General features: G+C 37.4%; 2 protein-coding genes across 2 annotated transcripts; both read left to right on the forward strand.

Annotated features, from left to right (window-relative positions):
* Positions 1 to 9,637: 9,637 nt before the first annotated feature.
* Positions 9,638 to 13,064, forward strand: LOC113287480 (probable beta-1,3-galactosyltransferase 14). Its single transcript, XM_026536250.1, has 7 exons — positions 9,638 to 10,238; positions 10,663 to 10,815; positions 10,909 to 10,991; positions 11,457 to 11,556; positions 11,802 to 11,915; positions 12,286 to 12,428; positions 12,704 to 13,064. The coding sequence occupies exons 1-7, from the start codon at positions 9,865 to 9,867 to the stop codon at positions 12,790 to 12,792; spliced, it is 1,056 nt and encodes a 351-aa protein (XP_026392035.1). The 5' UTR covers positions 9,638 to 9,864; the 3' UTR covers positions 12,793 to 13,064.
* A 573-nt stretch (positions 13,065 to 13,637) lies between these two features.
* Positions 13,638 to 16,828, forward strand: LOC113287479 (protein DJ-1 homolog B-like). Its single transcript, XM_026536249.1, has 8 exons — positions 13,638 to 13,848; positions 13,957 to 14,157; positions 14,436 to 14,585; positions 14,675 to 14,857; positions 15,110 to 15,190; positions 15,525 to 15,725; positions 15,979 to 16,119; positions 16,236 to 16,828. Exons 1-8 carry the CDS (start codon positions 13,693 to 13,695, stop codon positions 16,440 to 16,442), a joined length of 1,320 nt encoding a protein of 439 aa, XP_026392034.1. The 5' UTR covers positions 13,638 to 13,692; the 3' UTR covers positions 16,443 to 16,828.
* The last annotated feature ends 1,259 nt before the right edge of the window (positions 16,829 to 18,087 follow it).

An 18,087-nucleotide genomic window follows, 5' to 3' on the forward strand; every position in this document is an offset into this window, starting at 1 on the left:
CACAGCAATGCAAGAGAGTTAAGCATACAAATGGAGTGGGAAGAAAACTAGCTTGCTCATTGTCACTAGTGAGCACTAGTTTCTCCCCACTGCTCAATCAAAACAGTGTACTGAAAGCTCTAACCTAGCATACCATCACTTCTTGACAATGAATTGAAACACAGTTGAACAATGAAGGAACAAACATCACAAGAACATGAAACAACTGAAATTAAACCTTAACAGACATCACAAGGAACAAACATCACAACTGAAATTAAACCTTAACAGAACAAACATTACAACTGAAATGAAGGAACAAACATCACAAGGAACAAAACAGGATATGAAAATAAATGAAATTGAACTGAAATTGAAAATTAACATAAAATTGAACTAAAAAACAACATTAACAGAACATGAAAAGTGCATGAAACAGCACAAAACTGAAGAGAAAAAAAACACATTAACAGGACATGAAAGTCCTGGACGCCGGCTAATCCAAGCATAAAGTTTCTACACCAATCCCACACCCATATTTATACCCAATACCCAATTAGGGTTTACAATCAAAATCCCCAAATTTCTCCAATGACAGTACAATTAGGGTTTCGAATTTTACTCACCAAACATGTGATGTGACACTTCAATCGTCGACCCATTATTTTCCTTGTTCACCTGCTCCGTCCCATGCCTCAATTGCATCTTTCCAACTCGTCCTATTTTATTGATTTCTTCCCTAGGTTTTTAGAGAGAAATTAGGGGAGAAAACCATATAATAGGAGGCTAGAACAAGGGGGTAATGAAGGAGAAAGATAGGGGTGATGATGGTGGAGGTGTGGTGGTGGTACGGATCTGTTGAAGAAGGTGGTGAAGTTGCAGAGAGGAATGGGGGAGGTGAAGTCGATGGTTTGGGAGAAGGGTGCGTTTGGGTAGCTGGTATAGGGTTTGGTTGCTAGGGTGTTAGGCGGCTTCATCAAATTGGATGAACAACGAGGATGAGTCGTGGGATGTGGAGCTGGTAGGTAGATCGGACGGTGATGCGGAGGCAAGCGGGGAGAGACCGTCGGATGAAGGGATACAACGAAACGAACGGTGCTAGATTAGGTTAGGTGTTGTAGTGTAAGGCGGGGATATCAAACTTTGATGAACAGCAAGGGAGCAACCGTTGGATTCAACTACCATCTAATCTGAAGGCTTGGAATTTCAGCGCTGTGGTGCTTGGCAGAGACTTCGGATTTTGATGCTCTATGAAGGAGCGACCGTCGGATGCTTCTGAGAACTGATCTGATGGCTGAGAACGGAGGCGTTTTTGTGTGTAGAAAATGAGGTTGTGCGCACCATTTTTCGCGGTTTCCTTGCGTGATTTCTCCCGGCTTTTCACTACTTTTCTGCTCTTTTTGCTCCGCGACTCATCCGAACTTTATTTATTACCTAAAAATGCAAAATTAATTAATAAAAATATTTATTCTTGAAAACAATGAAAATACAGAATATGGGATAAAATGTAGAATTAATGCATAAAAGATGAGTTAAATGCCAACAAAAAGGGATAGATATATACAATATTTGGCACTCATCAAATACCCCCAAACCTGAATTTTACTTGTCCTCAAGTAAAGCAAAACTAAGGAAATCCTAACTATACCACTGTCGCTGGTCTCTCGAATGCATTTAGCGTATGCACTAAGCCTTTTAAACCACTAAGTGTCCCTAGTGGACGAGTGAAGTCTCGTGAAGGTTTACCAGAGGTGTGCCTACAAAACCTAAGGACAAAATATAAGCTCATATTCCATCAAATGTGACATGTGCAAAACAGTTAAGCTCACAGCAAAATGGAGATGTCAATCTAGCTATCAAAGGCACAATCCTAGCACTGATAACAAATAAAGACATGTGATAAGAGTGTAAAGTGTATCTACACATGTGTAAAGAAAGATCTGAAGTTATGACTACTAATCACCAAGAGATAGTTTCTCAGGCTAAGAACTGAGGTCGAAATCTAGCTAGCTGTCCGGACTTTACGAGAATTGTGAATGAGTTGGAGGTATTTCACAATTACTCGCGTTGTACATCAATGGCATACACCCTCCTTGCTTATTACAAAAAACAACAAAATGACTATTTACATGACTCTTATTTACATTGACTATTCTCTTTTTATTTTTGGAACAAGAGATGATGGAATTGATAAATACTTGATTTTTTTGTATTTTTCTGATTTTTCTGATTTTTTTTTTTTTTTTTTTTGAATAAGGAAACACTTTTGATACATAACAAGAAGAAACAAAAAATTACATGACACTTTGCAAGAGGTAGCCCTTTTTGATGCACCCAGTTAAATTCGATGGTTGTTTTTCTTAATGTAACCTCCACCTTCTATCCCAACCAACCAAAGAACAAGCTAGTCAAGTTTCGTTCAGTATTCTAAAGTGATTGGTAATCGTAACTTCCTATCAAACACCTTGAAGATCGAGGCCATACATGTATTGGTAGATCGTGCGCGTGCAAATTTCTTATCACTATGTGAATTGTGCTAGAATCAGGGTGCCTAAATATCTAGACTAAGACTCCTAATAAAAATACATATTTGCACAAGAGTCAACATTTCAAGGTAAATGAGCTCCATTTTTATGATTTTTTCATTTTTTAATTTTTTTTTTATTTTTCAATTTTTTTGGAATTTTTCAATTTTTTCAAAAAGAAGGAGTTTGTTTTCAATTATGGCATATTATCGTGGTATCTACTCTATACCCCCAAACCTAAACTAAACATTGTCCTCAATGTTTCAAAATATGGAAAGAATTAAAATGCAACATATGGAAAGGGACATGCTGAGTAGAGTAAAAGGAGAGAGAATACCCGATTTCGGCGAAAGCAGAATTAAAACTCCGTTATTCAAGGCAAAAATCCAACATATTTCAGCCGAGATCATATTGGATTAGCAAAATATATACAAAAGGAACAAAAGGGTTTTTAAAATTTTATCTACTGGATTATATACAAAAAATTCACCATACACTAAAATCTAAAGAGTTGAGGATCAACCCAAAAGAAAAGTGTAGAGACATAGAAAGTTTCAAAACACTAAAATTGGACTTAAATGGGAGTGAGAGTGAAAAACCGAATGAATCACCCCTAAACCAAATTTTTCAACAGGTTTACTTTTAAGCACAAAATCTTTTAATTTTAAGGGTTCAGGATTCAAAAGGTCTAACTCATAATGGACTGTTTTCGGGATGGGCAAACATGCAATTTCCAACTGTGGCTCTTTAAAAGTGTTATATTTTGAAGCAAAATAGTCCAAGAGGACTTGGGAAGCACACAGTTCCAATCCTAGATTAGGAATTTTCAGAAAAATTGGTTTACAATATTGTACAAACCAAATCTAGGTTGGGTGGAAGGCCATCAGATTGTGACTTAGGTAGAAGAATAGGCATATCATTATCAATCAAATCAAAATCTTCTAACTCATCTACACATGTCACATCATGCTCACAATCATCAATCAATTGGCAAGATCACAATCAGAATTATCAACATCATCAACAGATTTATTTCGTGTATCGGCACATCAGGGGAAACATCACATGGAATACTAGAAGAAATATCATGCATTAAGGTCGGGGCAGAGAAGCCTAATGTATTTGAACCCAAAGGTTCCATAACATTTTCAGTATAGACATGTTCTTCTAACATAACATCATAATCATCATCATCATCATGATAGGATTTTGCAATCTAGGATAATTTTCAATCCTAAGGTCGGAGCTATTACAAGAATAAAACTCTAATTCATGGGGTGACTCATATCATGTGGTGTTGTTCCTGTTTCCCTAACGGATTCCCATTGATGGGTTTTCTCTGCAATCTCGGCTAAAAAATTCCATGCATCATCCACAGATTTATCAATAAACTCACCATTACACATAGACTCAACCATGGTTCGAGATTTAAAGTCTAGTCCCTCATAGAGGATGACGACAAGTCTCCACTTCTCAATTCCATGGTGCGGACATTCACTCAACAAATCATTAAAACGTTCAAAATAGTGAAAAACAGTTTCCTCATCCAATTGGACAAAACAATTGATACTTTGACGAATAGCGATGGTCCTATGATGTGGAAAATTTTTGGAAAAATTGATTAGTGAGTTGTTCCCAAGTGGTGATTGATTGTGGTCTCAAACCGTAAAACCATGTTTTGGCCCTTTCCTTTAAAGAAAATGTAAACAAACGCAATTTCAGAGAGTCTTCGGACAATGATCAGGTTGCATAGTCCGACAAATTTGTTCAAACTCTCTTACATGAGTATAGGGGTTCTCAGAATCGAACCCTCGAAATATAGGAAGTATTTGTATCATGCTTGCATTTATTTTAAAAGGGTTATTGGTTTGAGGTAATACAATACATGATAATGGAATTTTATTGACGGATACATGTATTCATGGAGAGCACGAGGTTGGCCATTTTGAAATGACACAAAGCCCACTATTTGGTTTTAATGGGTTTTAAAAATTTGGTTTTGATGGGATATTTGAAAATTTGGTTTAAAAGGGAGCAAAGAAAATTTTGGTTTTTTTGGAGCAAATTTAAAAAAAAAAAAAAAAAATAAAATTTGGTTTTTGTATGGGAGCAAGCCCACTGTTTGTCCTCTAATGGAATGGAAGGAAGGCTGCGGCCCACGAAACACTAAGTTTTAATTTTGAAAGTTTAATTTGGCCCAGTTGGTTAAGGCCCGACGTTTGTTTTAAAACTTTGGTTTCGAGGTCCACTCTTGAGTGGAAACAAGCCCACAATCGGTTACAAGCTCAGCTGGATTTAAACCCAGAGTCCAAAATACAAGTCCAATGAAAGAATTTAAACAAGCCCACAAATTAAACAAACAAGCCCACAAATAAATTATTACAAACCCAACAGAAAATAAGAGAAGCCCAAAAATTGGCTTTAATATTACAAGCCCACAATTAAAAAATTGGAAGCCCACAATTCGGGTTCTCTTAAATGGGTTACCTTTTAAGCACAGCCCAGCTGCTCTGATATTGTTGCAAAAACCCAGTTGGGTTTTGGTTCTTTTCCTTGGTGGCGTCCCAGCAGAGGAAAAACAGGTTCAGAACAGCAGGTCCAACAGCAAATGAAGTGAAGCAGATGCAGATGCAAATGCTATGCAATGAAATACAAAATAGCTAAAGAAAAACACAAGAAAAACACAGCACCAATCCCCGGCAACGGCGCCAAAAACTTGGCAGGCCTCAAAGGAGTGTATAAAAAATTATCCCCGGCCAAAAACTTGGTGGGCCCGGAGATATGTATAAAATTGAGCGTAATGAAATGCGGGCCTACAGTAATACCCCAAGTGCACGATCGTCGGTTGTAGCTCGTGCAAGTACGGGTCGATCCACAGAGATCGGGTGTGTTTTGGAAGTGTTTTAGCTAATTGGGTTCTAAGTTGCTATTGGGCTATGAAGCCTTTTGGCTTAAATTGGGCTTTGAGTACTAATGGGTTTGAATGCCCTTTGAATGAATTGGGCTTAGTGGGTTTGTTAACAATAAAATGAACTGAGCTTGGGCTCAGTTAGTATTTGAAGTGTAAATGGGCTTTGGCCTTAAACTTAGGCTTTTGATTAAGCCCACAGTTGACTGAATTGGGCTTTTAACCTTAACCTAAACTGGGCTTTAAGCCTTAATGAAATGGGCCTCAGTGAACTAAACCTTGGGCTTTGGTTTCAGTCAAGGATCTGGGCCTTTGGGCTTTACTGATTTGAACTTGGGCTCAGTTGGATGGGCTCTGAGCTTGGCTGCAGGAACTGGACTTGGCTTGGCAGGAGAAGTGGAGTGGCAGCACCAGGTAGCAGCTTGGCAGCAGCAACAGCAGGGAAGGCAGCAGCACAAGTGCTGCACAGCATCTGCAGATGGGTTGCAGCAGCAGCTGCACAAGCAGTGCACAGGAAAGCAATAGCAGCAGTGGGGGAAGGAAAGCAAAACAGTAGCACTAGAAAGGAATGCAGCAGCAGCACAAGTGCTGCACAGCAGCTGCAGGGTAGTAGAATAAGAGAAATGCAACAGAGTTGCAGCAAGCCAAGAAAAGTAGCAGCAATAGAGGTAAATCAGCAAAGAAGAAAACATCAAACAAAATGAACATGGAAATGAAAGTAAAACAGTGACAGAAACAAAGAACAAAGCAACTACAAGTATAAAACAGTGCAAGATGAACCAAGGCCTAAGGCCAAGGGCAGGGATGTGGTGAAGCTGACAGAGCAAGGCTAAGGCAAAGCTAAGGCAAACAAATAGAATGGGAAGAAAACTAGCTTGCTATGAGCACTAGTTTCTCCCAATGCTCAATCACAGCAATGCAAGAGAGTTAAGCATACAAATGGAGTGGGAAGAAAACTAGCTTGCTCATTGTCACTAGTGAGCACTAGTTTCTCCCCACTGCTCAATCAAAACAGTGTACTGAAAGCTCTAACCTAGCATACCATCACTTCTTGACAATGAATTGAAACACAGTTGAACAATGAAGGAACAAACATCACAAGAACATGAAACAACTGAAATTAAACCTTAACAGACATCACAAGGAACAAACATCACAACTGAAATTAAACCTTAACAGAACAAACATTACAACTGAAATGAAGGAACAAACATCACAAGGAACAAAACAGGATATGAAAATAAATGAAATTGAACTGAAATTGAAAATTAACATAAAATTGAACTAAAAAACAACATTAACAGAACATGAAAAGTGCATGAAACAGCACAAAACTGAAGAGAAAAAAAACACATTAACAGGACATGAAAGTCCTGGACGCCGGCTAATCCAAGCATAAAGTTTCTACACCAATCCCACACCCATATTTATACCCAATACCCAATTAGGGTTTACAATCAAAATCCCCAAATTTCTCCAATGACAGTACAATTAGGGTTTCGAATTTTACTCACCAAACATGTGATGTGACACTTCAATCGTCGACCCATTATTTTCCTTGTTCACCTGCTCCGTCCCATGCCTCAATTGCATCTTTCCAACTCGTCCTATTTTATTGATTTCTTCCCTAGGTTTTTAGAGAGAAATTAGGGGAGAAAACCATATAATAGGAGGCTAGAACAAGGGGGTAATGAAGGAGAAAGATAGGGGTGATGATGGTGGAGGTGTGGTGGTGGTACGGATCTGTTGAAGAAGGTGGTGAAGTTGCAGAGAGGAATGGGGGAGGTGAAGTCGATGGTTTGGGAGAAGGGTGCGTTTGGGTAGCTGGTATAGGGTTTGGTTGCTAGGGTGTTAGGCGGCTTCATCAAATTGGATGAACAGCGAGGATGAGCCGTGGGATGTGGAGCTGGTAGGTAGATCGGACGGTGATGCGGAGGCAAGCGGGGAGAGACCGTCGGATGAATGGATACAACGAAACGAACGGTGCTAGATTAGGTTAGGTGCTGTAGTGTAAGGCGGGGATATCAAACTTTGATGAACAGCAAGGGAGCAACCGTTGGATTCAACTACCATCTAATCTGAAGGCTTGGAATTTCAGCGCTGTGGTGCTTGGCAGAGACTTCGGATTTTGATGCTCTATGAAGGAGCGACCGTCGGATGCTTCTGAGAACTGATCTGATGGCTGAGAACGGAGGTGTTTTTGTGTGTAGAAAATGAGGTTGTGCGCACCATTCTTCGCGGTTTCCTTGCGTGATTTCTCCCGGCTTTTCACTACTTTTCTTCTCTTTTTGCTCCGCGACTCATCCGAACTTTATTTATTACCTAAAAATGCAAAATTAATTAATAAAAATATTTATTCTTGAAAACAATGAAAATACAGAATATGGGATAAAATGTAGAATTAATGCATAAAAGATGAGTTAAATGCCAACAAAAAGGGATAGATATATACAATATTTGGCACTCATCATTAATTATTTTAATTTATATTTCTAACGCAATCAATACGAAGATGTAAATTAAATTAACAATTTTAATATGTTTACAGGAATGATACCAGTAGATGTATATTTCCTACTTGAGATACCTTGTGGTGTGGAAGATGATGTTCTGTAACTTCCATTTAACCAAAAAAAACTGATTGGTAACTTATATAAAGATAAACCTTTATTTGATTAAGAAAGTTGAGACGATGGACCATCCCTTGGCCGGTCGGCTTTGTTTGATTCATTAATTTAGGTCGCTCAACTCAGCTTGAGATGGGATGGGCAAAAGATTTAAACTTGTGCCCATCCATTTTGTCCATTTCCCTGTCGGGGCGAGAATAAACACTTGCACTATCTATTCCAAGTACTGAATTAGCATGAAATTTGGAAACCAGAATTCAGACTTGCTCTTCCAAGACTTCCGCGTGGGATTTTCAACATCCACGGTTGAAAATGCTCAGGCCATAAGTAATCGAACTCGAGTGATAATGGAAGAGGGATTTACTGTTTAGTCCAGAAAATCCGACCCGGGTTACTGGCTAGTCCAGCGCCAAAAAATATTTACCCCCTAGTCCAAAAAAGTTTTGAAAAGAATAAAATTACTCTACAAACCCTAGCATATAACATTACGTATAATAATACATATGTTACTACATATTACACATGTAGTATACTAGTAGTAATTAGTAGTAACTAGTATGTAGTATGTAGTATGTAGTAATAACATATGTAGTATGTAATATACTAGTAGTAACTAGTATGTAGTAATAACATATGTAGTATGTAGTATACTAGTAGTAATATGTTATATATTGATACTACATATTGACATGTAGTATGTTATATATTGATATGTCGTAGGTTTGATATGTAATATGTTATGTATTGATACTACATACTTATATGTAGTATGTTATATATCGATATGTAGTATGTTTGATATGTAGTATGTTATATATTGATACTACATATTGATTATACTAGTAGTAATATGTTATGTATTGATACTACATATTGACATGTAGTATGTTATGTATTGATACTACATATTGACATGTAGTATGTTATATATTGATATGTAGTATGTTTGATACGTAGTATGTTATATATTGATACTACATATTGATATGTATTATATGTTATGTATTGATACTACATATTGATATGTAGTTAGTTATATATTGATATGTAGTATGTTTGATATGTAATATGTTATATATTGATACTACATATTGATATGTAGTATGTTATGTATTGATACTGCATATCAAAAAAAAATTGTTATGTATTGATACTACATATTTTACTTCTAGTACTAGTTACTACTAGTTTACTAGTTTATTAGTATATTATACTATAGTAGTATACTAGTATACTAGTTTAGTATAGTAAAGTAGTTACATAATTTACTAGTAACAATAAGATATTTTTGTTACTACTAGTACAGTACATATTAATATGTAGTATCACCGTATTGATACTACTAGTATGTAGTAACATATTACTAGTAACATTTACATGTGTTGATACTAATTAGACCTGGAAGGGTGTTTTAGAAATTTATAAAATACACTTTATAGTCTCCACGAAGTTTTTGAATTAGAGAGTAAATCTTTTCCACGGATAGACTAGCCATTAACTGGGTCTGTTAGAACTGGACTAGCCAGTAATTCCTACGTAATGGAATCGTCAGTAATCAGTGAACCTAATAGCACCAACCAGAGGTAACGTAAACATAGTGTTACTGAGGTCCCATCTTCCCCCCGATTGCTGTTATCTTTCACCAACTCAAACTCCCTGCAAAATAACTCTAATTTGTAAATTGTTTATACGATTCTGTTGACAAATTAATTTGCGAACCCTAGATTTCCTCAGTCCCTATGCAACTACAGTAACGTTATCCTTCAACTACTTCATTTCCTTACCACTCTAGATTTCTAGTGTTTTGAAGTGGACACCAAAAGATATGCCTTCTTCTCCAAAATCGTTTTACCCATCTAGACAATCATGGCTTGCTTATAATCGAAGAACTTCGATTTCGATCTGTTTTCTTCTTATTGGGATCTTTGGATTCATTTTTGGATTAGTTTCAATTTTAAGACCCGTTTCTAGTTATAATAATAAATGTAGAACAACATCTGAACCTTTATCTGTTTCTGTTGTTTGGGAGAAAAGTAGTGGGAATAGTGGTAGTGATTTGAATATTGGTGATTCTCATGAGGATCATAAGAGGCATAAAGTTATGGGGTTTGTCGGAATCCAAACTGGATTTGGATCTGTTGGAAGAAGAAAATCATTGAGGAAAACTTGGATGCCTTCGGATCGACAAGGGCTTCAGCGGTGAGTAATACGTTGTTTATGTTATTTTATATATGTGAAATTGCTGAATGTGAAATCAAATTGGTAGGAAATTAGGAAAAACATGTTACTGATTCTCACATAGATTAGGACAGTTGTTCAATAGTTCTTTTGGGATATGGAAGAGATAAATATAATTGCATTTAGGAACTAATATCTTGAATTCGATACCTTCACTAGAGAGAGTTAATTTCATAATATTTGGATGAACATACAGTATGTAATGTTAACTGCCATTTTGTAATGTTAATCGACATTTTGATAATATGGAAATAATCCTTCATGACTAGTGGTTTTGCCAAATTTCTACTTTGACTACAGCATGTTTTTCATGATCTATTGGATAAAGTGTAATGTGGTGTCACAGTACATTTCTTACCTTTTTTGATATGTATATATCTTGTAGTTTGGAAGAGGCTACTGGTTTAGCTTTCCGATTTGTGATTGGGAGAACCAGCGGTAAATCAAAGATGTTGGAACTCAAAAAGGAAATTGAAGAATATGATGACTTCATCCTATTAGACATTGAGGAGGAGTACAGCAAACTCCCATATAAGACGTTAGTGCTCACAGTGTTTGTATGAAACATCTTCTTTTAGCTACAACGTTTATGCAAAAAAAAAAAGTATGCTTATCTGGTCACTGTTTGCAGGTTAGCTTTCTTCAAAGCTGCCTATGGACTTTTCGAATCTGATTTTTATGTTAAAGCTGATGACGACATTTATCTGAGACCAGGTATGTTTCAAAGCTCAGCTACATCCTTCGTCCTAAAATATTAAGAGGTCCATCTGAAACTGGTATCCTGTAAAGGTCTAAAACAGTGTTTTGCCTCACAAATCGGCATCTCCTGAACACGCTTGGGGGTGTATACCTTGATGTAAGAAAGATATTAAGCACTCCTTCAGATGACTCTTTTTTCATGCATTTTTCTTCAAACGGCTAGAAATTTATTGGTTTACCAAAACCCTAGTCAGAGACTCTTAAATTTGACAGAATTTCGTGGAAAGCCGTCTCTACGAGGTTTTTTTTACTACTATATAAAGGATTTCCTCTCGGGGAGTTTTTACTTGTTTGCCTCTTCGAGACTGTAAAATAAACATGCGGTGTTTCTTTATTGGCCTGGCTGCCTTGTCTGAAGGTGTATGGCTCGCAACATTTTTGAAACCTTCGTTAAATCTCATTTTTTCTTTGTTTTGTCAGATCGTCTTTCTCTCCTCTTGGCAAAAGAGCGTTCAGATCCTCGAACTTACCTTGGATGCATGAAGAAAGGTCCAGTTTTCACTGATCCAAAACTCAAATGGTTTGTACCTTATTTGTCTGAAAGCAAATTCTTACCTTTAGAAATATCACATAATCCTAGTGACTTCTCATTTCTGAATCATTTCTTCTCTTCGTCTCGTCTTTTTTATCTTTGGTAATAGTGACTTTGTAATCCTCTTTCTCCTTATTTTCTCAACTACACTGAGTTATGACTATCCCCTAGAACTAATTGGAAAATTTATACTACCAATTTCCCTCGATGATGGATGATGATTGTATATGCAGGTATGAGCCTTTGGGTTTCATGCTTGGAAAGGAATACTTTCTCCATGCATATGGACCGCTTTATGCTCTTTCCTCAGAGGTTGTCTCAAGTTTGGTCGCTTTAAGAAACGACAGGTAAGTTGAGCAATGCTCATAATTTACCACGATATATGTTTCATCCTATTACCAAGTTATGTAGTTTTAGTAATTGCAGTTTGCACGACACAAGAAAATCTCTTGGAGGATCCAGGTTATCTTTTAAGTTTAAATGAACCCCATAAAAGATTAAGTTAAAAAAAATGTATCCTCTAGGTTCTGAATAACTTTCAGCTGACTCGTTTATCAGTTGTTGAGGACTCATTTCCCAGTATCTACTGGTAACTGGGGTTATAACTACTACTGAAGGAAGACACTAAAATCTTTGTCATTTATGAGTGAATAGCTGATTTTTTTTCCTTTGGGATCTCATTGGGTAACAAAGTTGTACTCTTGCTTTGAATTACAGTTTTCGCATGTTTAGTAATGAGGACGTCACGATTGGTGCATGGATGCTTGCAATGAACGTCAACCACGAGGATAATCGAGCCTTGTGTGAATCAGAGTGTACACCATCTTTTGTTGCTGTATGGGATATTCCTGCTTGCTCAGGTAGTGTTGTGCTAATTTATTTATTTTTTTTAATTAATTCGTGTAGTTTCGTAACTTCGTTACAAACTTGATCCAATATTTTAGCTTTTATCCCCCTACATTTTCTGTAGTAAAACCAACGCAGTCCTGCATTAAACAAGATAAATGAAATGAAACAAGTTACTGTAGAAGGGAATCGGCCGTTTGGCTTTTTGGTTTTTGATAATCTTGTTATAATGAACTAGAAGGAACAGTTATTAATTAGTACGGGGAATGACACTGCTCACTTGGTACAGGATTATGTGATCCAGAGAAGAAGTTACTAAAACTTCACGAGAAGGAGAGCTGTGTTAATACTCCAACTTTGGAATCGGACGATGAATAGCTTTCTTTTTTCTGAATTCAAGACCCGGCAGTAGAACATGCAGAAGAGTGCAGGTTTTGTCCAAAGTTGCCCCTCATGCCTCCTTGCTGATTTCCAGTGTTGCACTACTAGTGTTTTTCATGTCCACGTACTCGTATGGAATCAGCTAGGCGCTCTACTCACTAACCTATTTTTTTTTGTAAAAGTAGTCTTGTATATTGAGGATCGAAAATTTTAAGATGTAATTCACGTACACACTAGATTATTACTTAATCATTCTTTCTTTTTTATTATGTTCTTGATACCTTCTTCCTCTTTAAGAGTTTTTACTCCCCCATTAAAGACTGCAAGACTGCACAAACTGTAAAATACCCCATTGTCGATGATATCACGCAGGAGTTGAGAACTATGTCATTCTGTTTGTCGTTTGAAGATAAATAAAACTCCCATGACCAAAGCAGTGAATTAACATTCGTATGGTCAGATCGGTTAGGCCAAAATCATGCTCCCAGCTGGCTAACTGGGATAAAAAAAACAAACTTTTCATGCTCAATACTTCTCAAAACTCGGGGAGAGGACTCGATCAAAATCATTTGGCGATTCCGATATAAGATAACCCTGAGAGCGTCCACAGTGGGAGAGTAAACCCAAATATTTGGTCTTTTGAACAGACGTAGTGAAACGTACTATCGATCAAATTTTGATCAACGACTAAAACCCAGAATATATTTGATCTGGGACCAAGACTAAACCCAAATATAGTCGAGCGTTGGTATATTTCACGCCCCACCACCAGGCGGACATATAGTACACGTCCCACATAAGTAAAATCATATAATTTCAACACCTGGAGGAAATCGACCGTGTGTCTGACCACCTTTCTGGGTCGTAGTACAAGCAGTTAAAGAAACCCCAACAAAAATGGCTTCAACACGTATACTCAATCTCTCTCTTCACTTAAACCCTCTCGTAAAACTAAAACCGTCCAAATCAAAAACCACAAAACTCTTCACTTCTTCTTCTACTTCTTCAACTCAAAGATTCTCAGTTTCGGCTATGGCTTCCACTCTTCGCAAGGTAAATCCAGTGACTACAATAGTTTTAAAATTTGTCTCTGAACTCATGGAATTTAATAGTTTTGAATTTGTTTTGTTGATTGGGTTTTGTATTTGTTTTGTTGATTAGGTTTTGGTTCCAATTGCAAATGGTTCGGAACCAATGGAAGCTGTGATTATGGTAGATGTTCTTCGTAGAGCTGGAGCTGATGTTACTGTTGCTTCTGTTGAAAAAGATCTTCAAATTGATGCTTCTTGGGGAATGAAACTTGTTGCTGATGCACTCATTTCTGAATGTTCTGATAATACCTATGATCTTATTTCTCTTCCGGTTTGTTATACTCTCTTTCATTCTCTTTAGTTGAGTTCCAATTCTTTTCTTCTGTTATGATTTTGGGGGTAAAAATTGATTTTGGTTCACTTTCTTATACGTCCTTATGTGTAGAATCATTCAATCGTCTTCGTAGTTTTTAGTCAGTGAAAACAAAATCCCAGCATGTTATAGTCATAGGCATACCGCTTGAAATTAATCGGGTCTAAGTGCTGTAAAAGACGAGGCTGTTGTTTAGTACTTTCTGAGTGGTGGTTTGTTTTTCTTGTATATTCTAGGGGGGAATGCCAGGTTCTTCTACTCTTGGAGACTGTGAGGTGTTAAAAACCTTGGTGAAAAAACAAGCAGATGATGGGCGGGTTTACGCTGCAATTTGTGCAGCTCCTGCTGTCACTCTTGGACCTTGGGGTTTGTTGAAGGGATTGAAAGTAAGATTTTGTTATTATATTCTGAATCATGTGATGGTCTCCCAACTTGTGGTATTCGTGTTTGACATTCTCTTTTATCGGTGAGATAGGCGACTTGCCATCCTTCAGTTGTTGACAAACTACCCTCTGATGCAACAATGGTTGAATCAAGAGTACAGGAGGATGGACAAGCTGTTACTAGTCGGGGTCCTGGTACGACTATAGAATTCTCCTTGGCCCTAGTTGAGAAACTGTATGGAAAAGATAAGGTTGAAGAGGTTGCAGGACCTATGGTATGTTGGTTTTATTTTATTTATTCAAATGCTTTAATTCAGTTTGTGAGTACCAACATGTGAGGGTAAGTTCTAACTGAGAATATCTATACTTGATTTTGTAAGATCAAGGCAGTATAGAAGTCAGGTTTGAGTTCATTTCACCAATATAATGGTGCCTTCTTCAGCCAAGAGTTTTATTTTTTATTTTTTACCCCTAATCTACTAGTTGGAGAAGGCATCAAGAATCATGTTACTGTTTTTGTCTTCCAGGTAATGCGTTCAAATCATGGGGATGAATATACAGTGACTGAGATAAATCCTGTAAAGTGGACATTCAATGGCACTCCACAGGTAACTGTCGTATGCTATATGTATGTTTTTCAAGGTGTGTGTTTATTCATTTGAATACGCTCTAAAGTCCCGTTGTTTTATTTCTGGTCCATCGTATCTTTCATATTCTGATGACGAAGTCCCATCAACTGCCTTCTTAGGATGAAAAAATCATCCTAAATGTTGAATTTATCAGGTGGCTGTGAAAGTATGAATTAGAAATGTGATGTTATGATTTTAGGTTTTTAGTAATCCTTACATTGAGGGTCGGTGTTACATTCGATGTGATCACTCCTGTTAATGATAGTTGATTCACGTTCTTGACTATAGCTACTTTTATATTTCTTAAATGTAGATTCTTGTGCCAATTGCCAATGGCACAGAAGAGATGGAAGCCACAATGATCATTGATATTCTGAAGCGAGCAAAGGCAAATGTGATTGTGGCATCAGTTGAAGATAAATATGAAATTCTAGCTTCTCGGAAAGTGAAGATTGTAGCTGATATGCTTCTCGATGAGGCTGCAATACTCTCTTACGATCTAATTGTGTTGCCGGTAAGTTTTCCGGGCATTTGAATCACTGATATCCAGTCAGTGATCCAATCATCTACTTAATTCCGCGTTGGAGTTTCTGTAAATAATAATAGGAGTGGAATGCATACTAGTTTTTTTCCCATCACATGTGGGGAGAATGTGAGTGATACTGATCCCCCAGCTCGTAAAGTTGGGATAATATTTTCCTCTTACATGTGTGTGACCTCTTGCATTCATACTGCTGACATAACAAAGCTCTCTCGTATATTTCTAGGGTGGTCTTCCTGGTGCGGAAACTTTTTCGAAGTCAGAGAAGCTGGTTAATATGCTCAAGAACCAGATGGAATCAGATAGACCTTATGGAGCAATTTGTGCAACTCCAGCTTTAGTTTTGGAGCCCCATGGTTTACTCAAGGTATAATATGGGTCATTTCTCAATAGAACAATGCTTCTATGTAAACTTCCTGTATGCAAGAGCTTTTGTAATGATTTAAATGTAAATTTAGTTTGTTTCCCTCTCTTCATATACAGGGTAAGAAAGCCACAGCTTATCCAGCATTGTGTGAAAAGCTCTCGGATAAGAGTGAGGCGGAGAACCGAGTTGTAATTGATGGAAAACTTATCACCAGTAGAGGCCCAGGAACTTCCATGGAATTTTCACTTGCAATTGTGGAGAAATTCTTTGGGCGCGAGAAAGCATTAGAGCTTGCCAAGGGTATGGTTTTTGTGCAACCTTAAAGAGTCTCCCCTTGCTATACCGAAACCTAACTTCTTGTGTGTGAACAAGTTGGGAAGTGTGTAGTGTATAGTTATGCATCTTGATCAAAGCAAGTGCCCAAGTGCTTTCGAGACAAATGGATGCATGGATTCTATAACTTGACATAATGCAGGATCACCTTTTAGAAATAGATCTTGTTAGGGGCTATAATATTGGACTTCAACTGGTTGTTTGTTTTACTCTGGGTGTATAAGATATCGAGTATGGGGCATGTTTCACTTAATTCCCAAGCTGCCACCATGGTGTGAAAGGTTGAAAGATGTATTCCTTTTCCATTTCACATTTCTAGTATTGCTATGAACAATGGGTAGAAATGGGAGATACTGCACTCTTTCTTTTTGCTTTATTTCTTTTTATTCTATCTTTTTTTTTTTCTTTTTTAATATTATTACATAATTAACTAATTGGAAGCCTAACAAGCTAAGCTCCAAGTAGGGTACTATTACATAAGTTGAACAGGTTGGCGTGCTAGCCTACCCGCGAGCCTCATGAAGAACAAAGCCGAGGGAGCCGAAGCGGATAGTGTGGCTAATGTCGTTGCAAGGGCGGCAAGCTAACTCTGCCGTCCATGTCAAACTCTGAATATTGCGCCATCTTCTGGGACTTGAACCTGAGACCTCCTGGAGTGCATGAAACCCCCTGGAATGCATGAAACCTCTCTTGAAGGGCATGAACAGCTGGGCTACAAACCGGTTCTTAAATGTTGCGTATCATAACAGTACTGACAGATATTGAGTTAGATCTAGAAAATGAGGAACCTGTGGTAAACTTAGCAGGTTGAGTCTTATTGACCATCTTTAAGATTTGATCACCTGAGGGATTATACATTCCAGGTCAAGCAAGGGAGGATGAATTTTAACAGAAATGTGATACCTGCGGGTATCTGGTGTACTTGGTAAAATGTTGTATTTACATTGCCGGTCACTGTGTATAATACCAAGATGTTGTATTTACATTGCCAGACATGTCATCCTAAAAATAGACAACTATTTACAGATATAGAAAAGAACCCAGCAACAACCAAAAAAAACAAATGAGCGAAAGCAAAAGCAAGGAAGAGAATCACGAAACCAACATGCTTCTCACAGTTCTGTAGTGTGTTTTTAGATGCCCGGAATTGTGGTACCATTTGGGCCTGTATTGTGTGTTCGGTTGTGTTGTCATGATGTCAGTAACTTAACCTAGAAGTCAACTGTTTTAAAAAGAAAACATGTCTTGACATATGGTTGATAGTGAAGTCTTTTGACTTGTTTTTGATCCTATTTGGCACAGCCCTTGAAGCTCTTTCACTAAAACCTCTCTGAAGTACCTTTTTCCAAAGAATTTTTTCCTATTGACCTATAAATAAAAAAAAAAAACCTCTCTTAAGTAAGCAGTATCTATGACTATACATTTTAATTGAAAAGTGCGGTGCTCATGCTTCAAAACACTAAGCATTTGGCTGTCCAAATGCTGTTTCTAAACACCGCTGAATTGGGGCCCTGGAAAATAATTAGGGTCCCCTAGCTACCGGATAAAAAAGGTCATGAAATAGTAAATGGTGGTTATCCCTTATCTCATTTTTTTAAATGGCTAAACTACCCCAAATTATTAGTGGTAATTAAG

Source organism: Papaver somniferum, chromosome 6 (genome assembly GCF_003573695.1).
Source record: "Papaver somniferum cultivar HN1 chromosome 6, ASM357369v1, whole genome shotgun sequence".
In the NCBI taxonomy this organism is placed as follows: domain Eukaryota; kingdom Viridiplantae; phylum Streptophyta; class Magnoliopsida; order Ranunculales; family Papaveraceae; genus Papaver; species Papaver somniferum.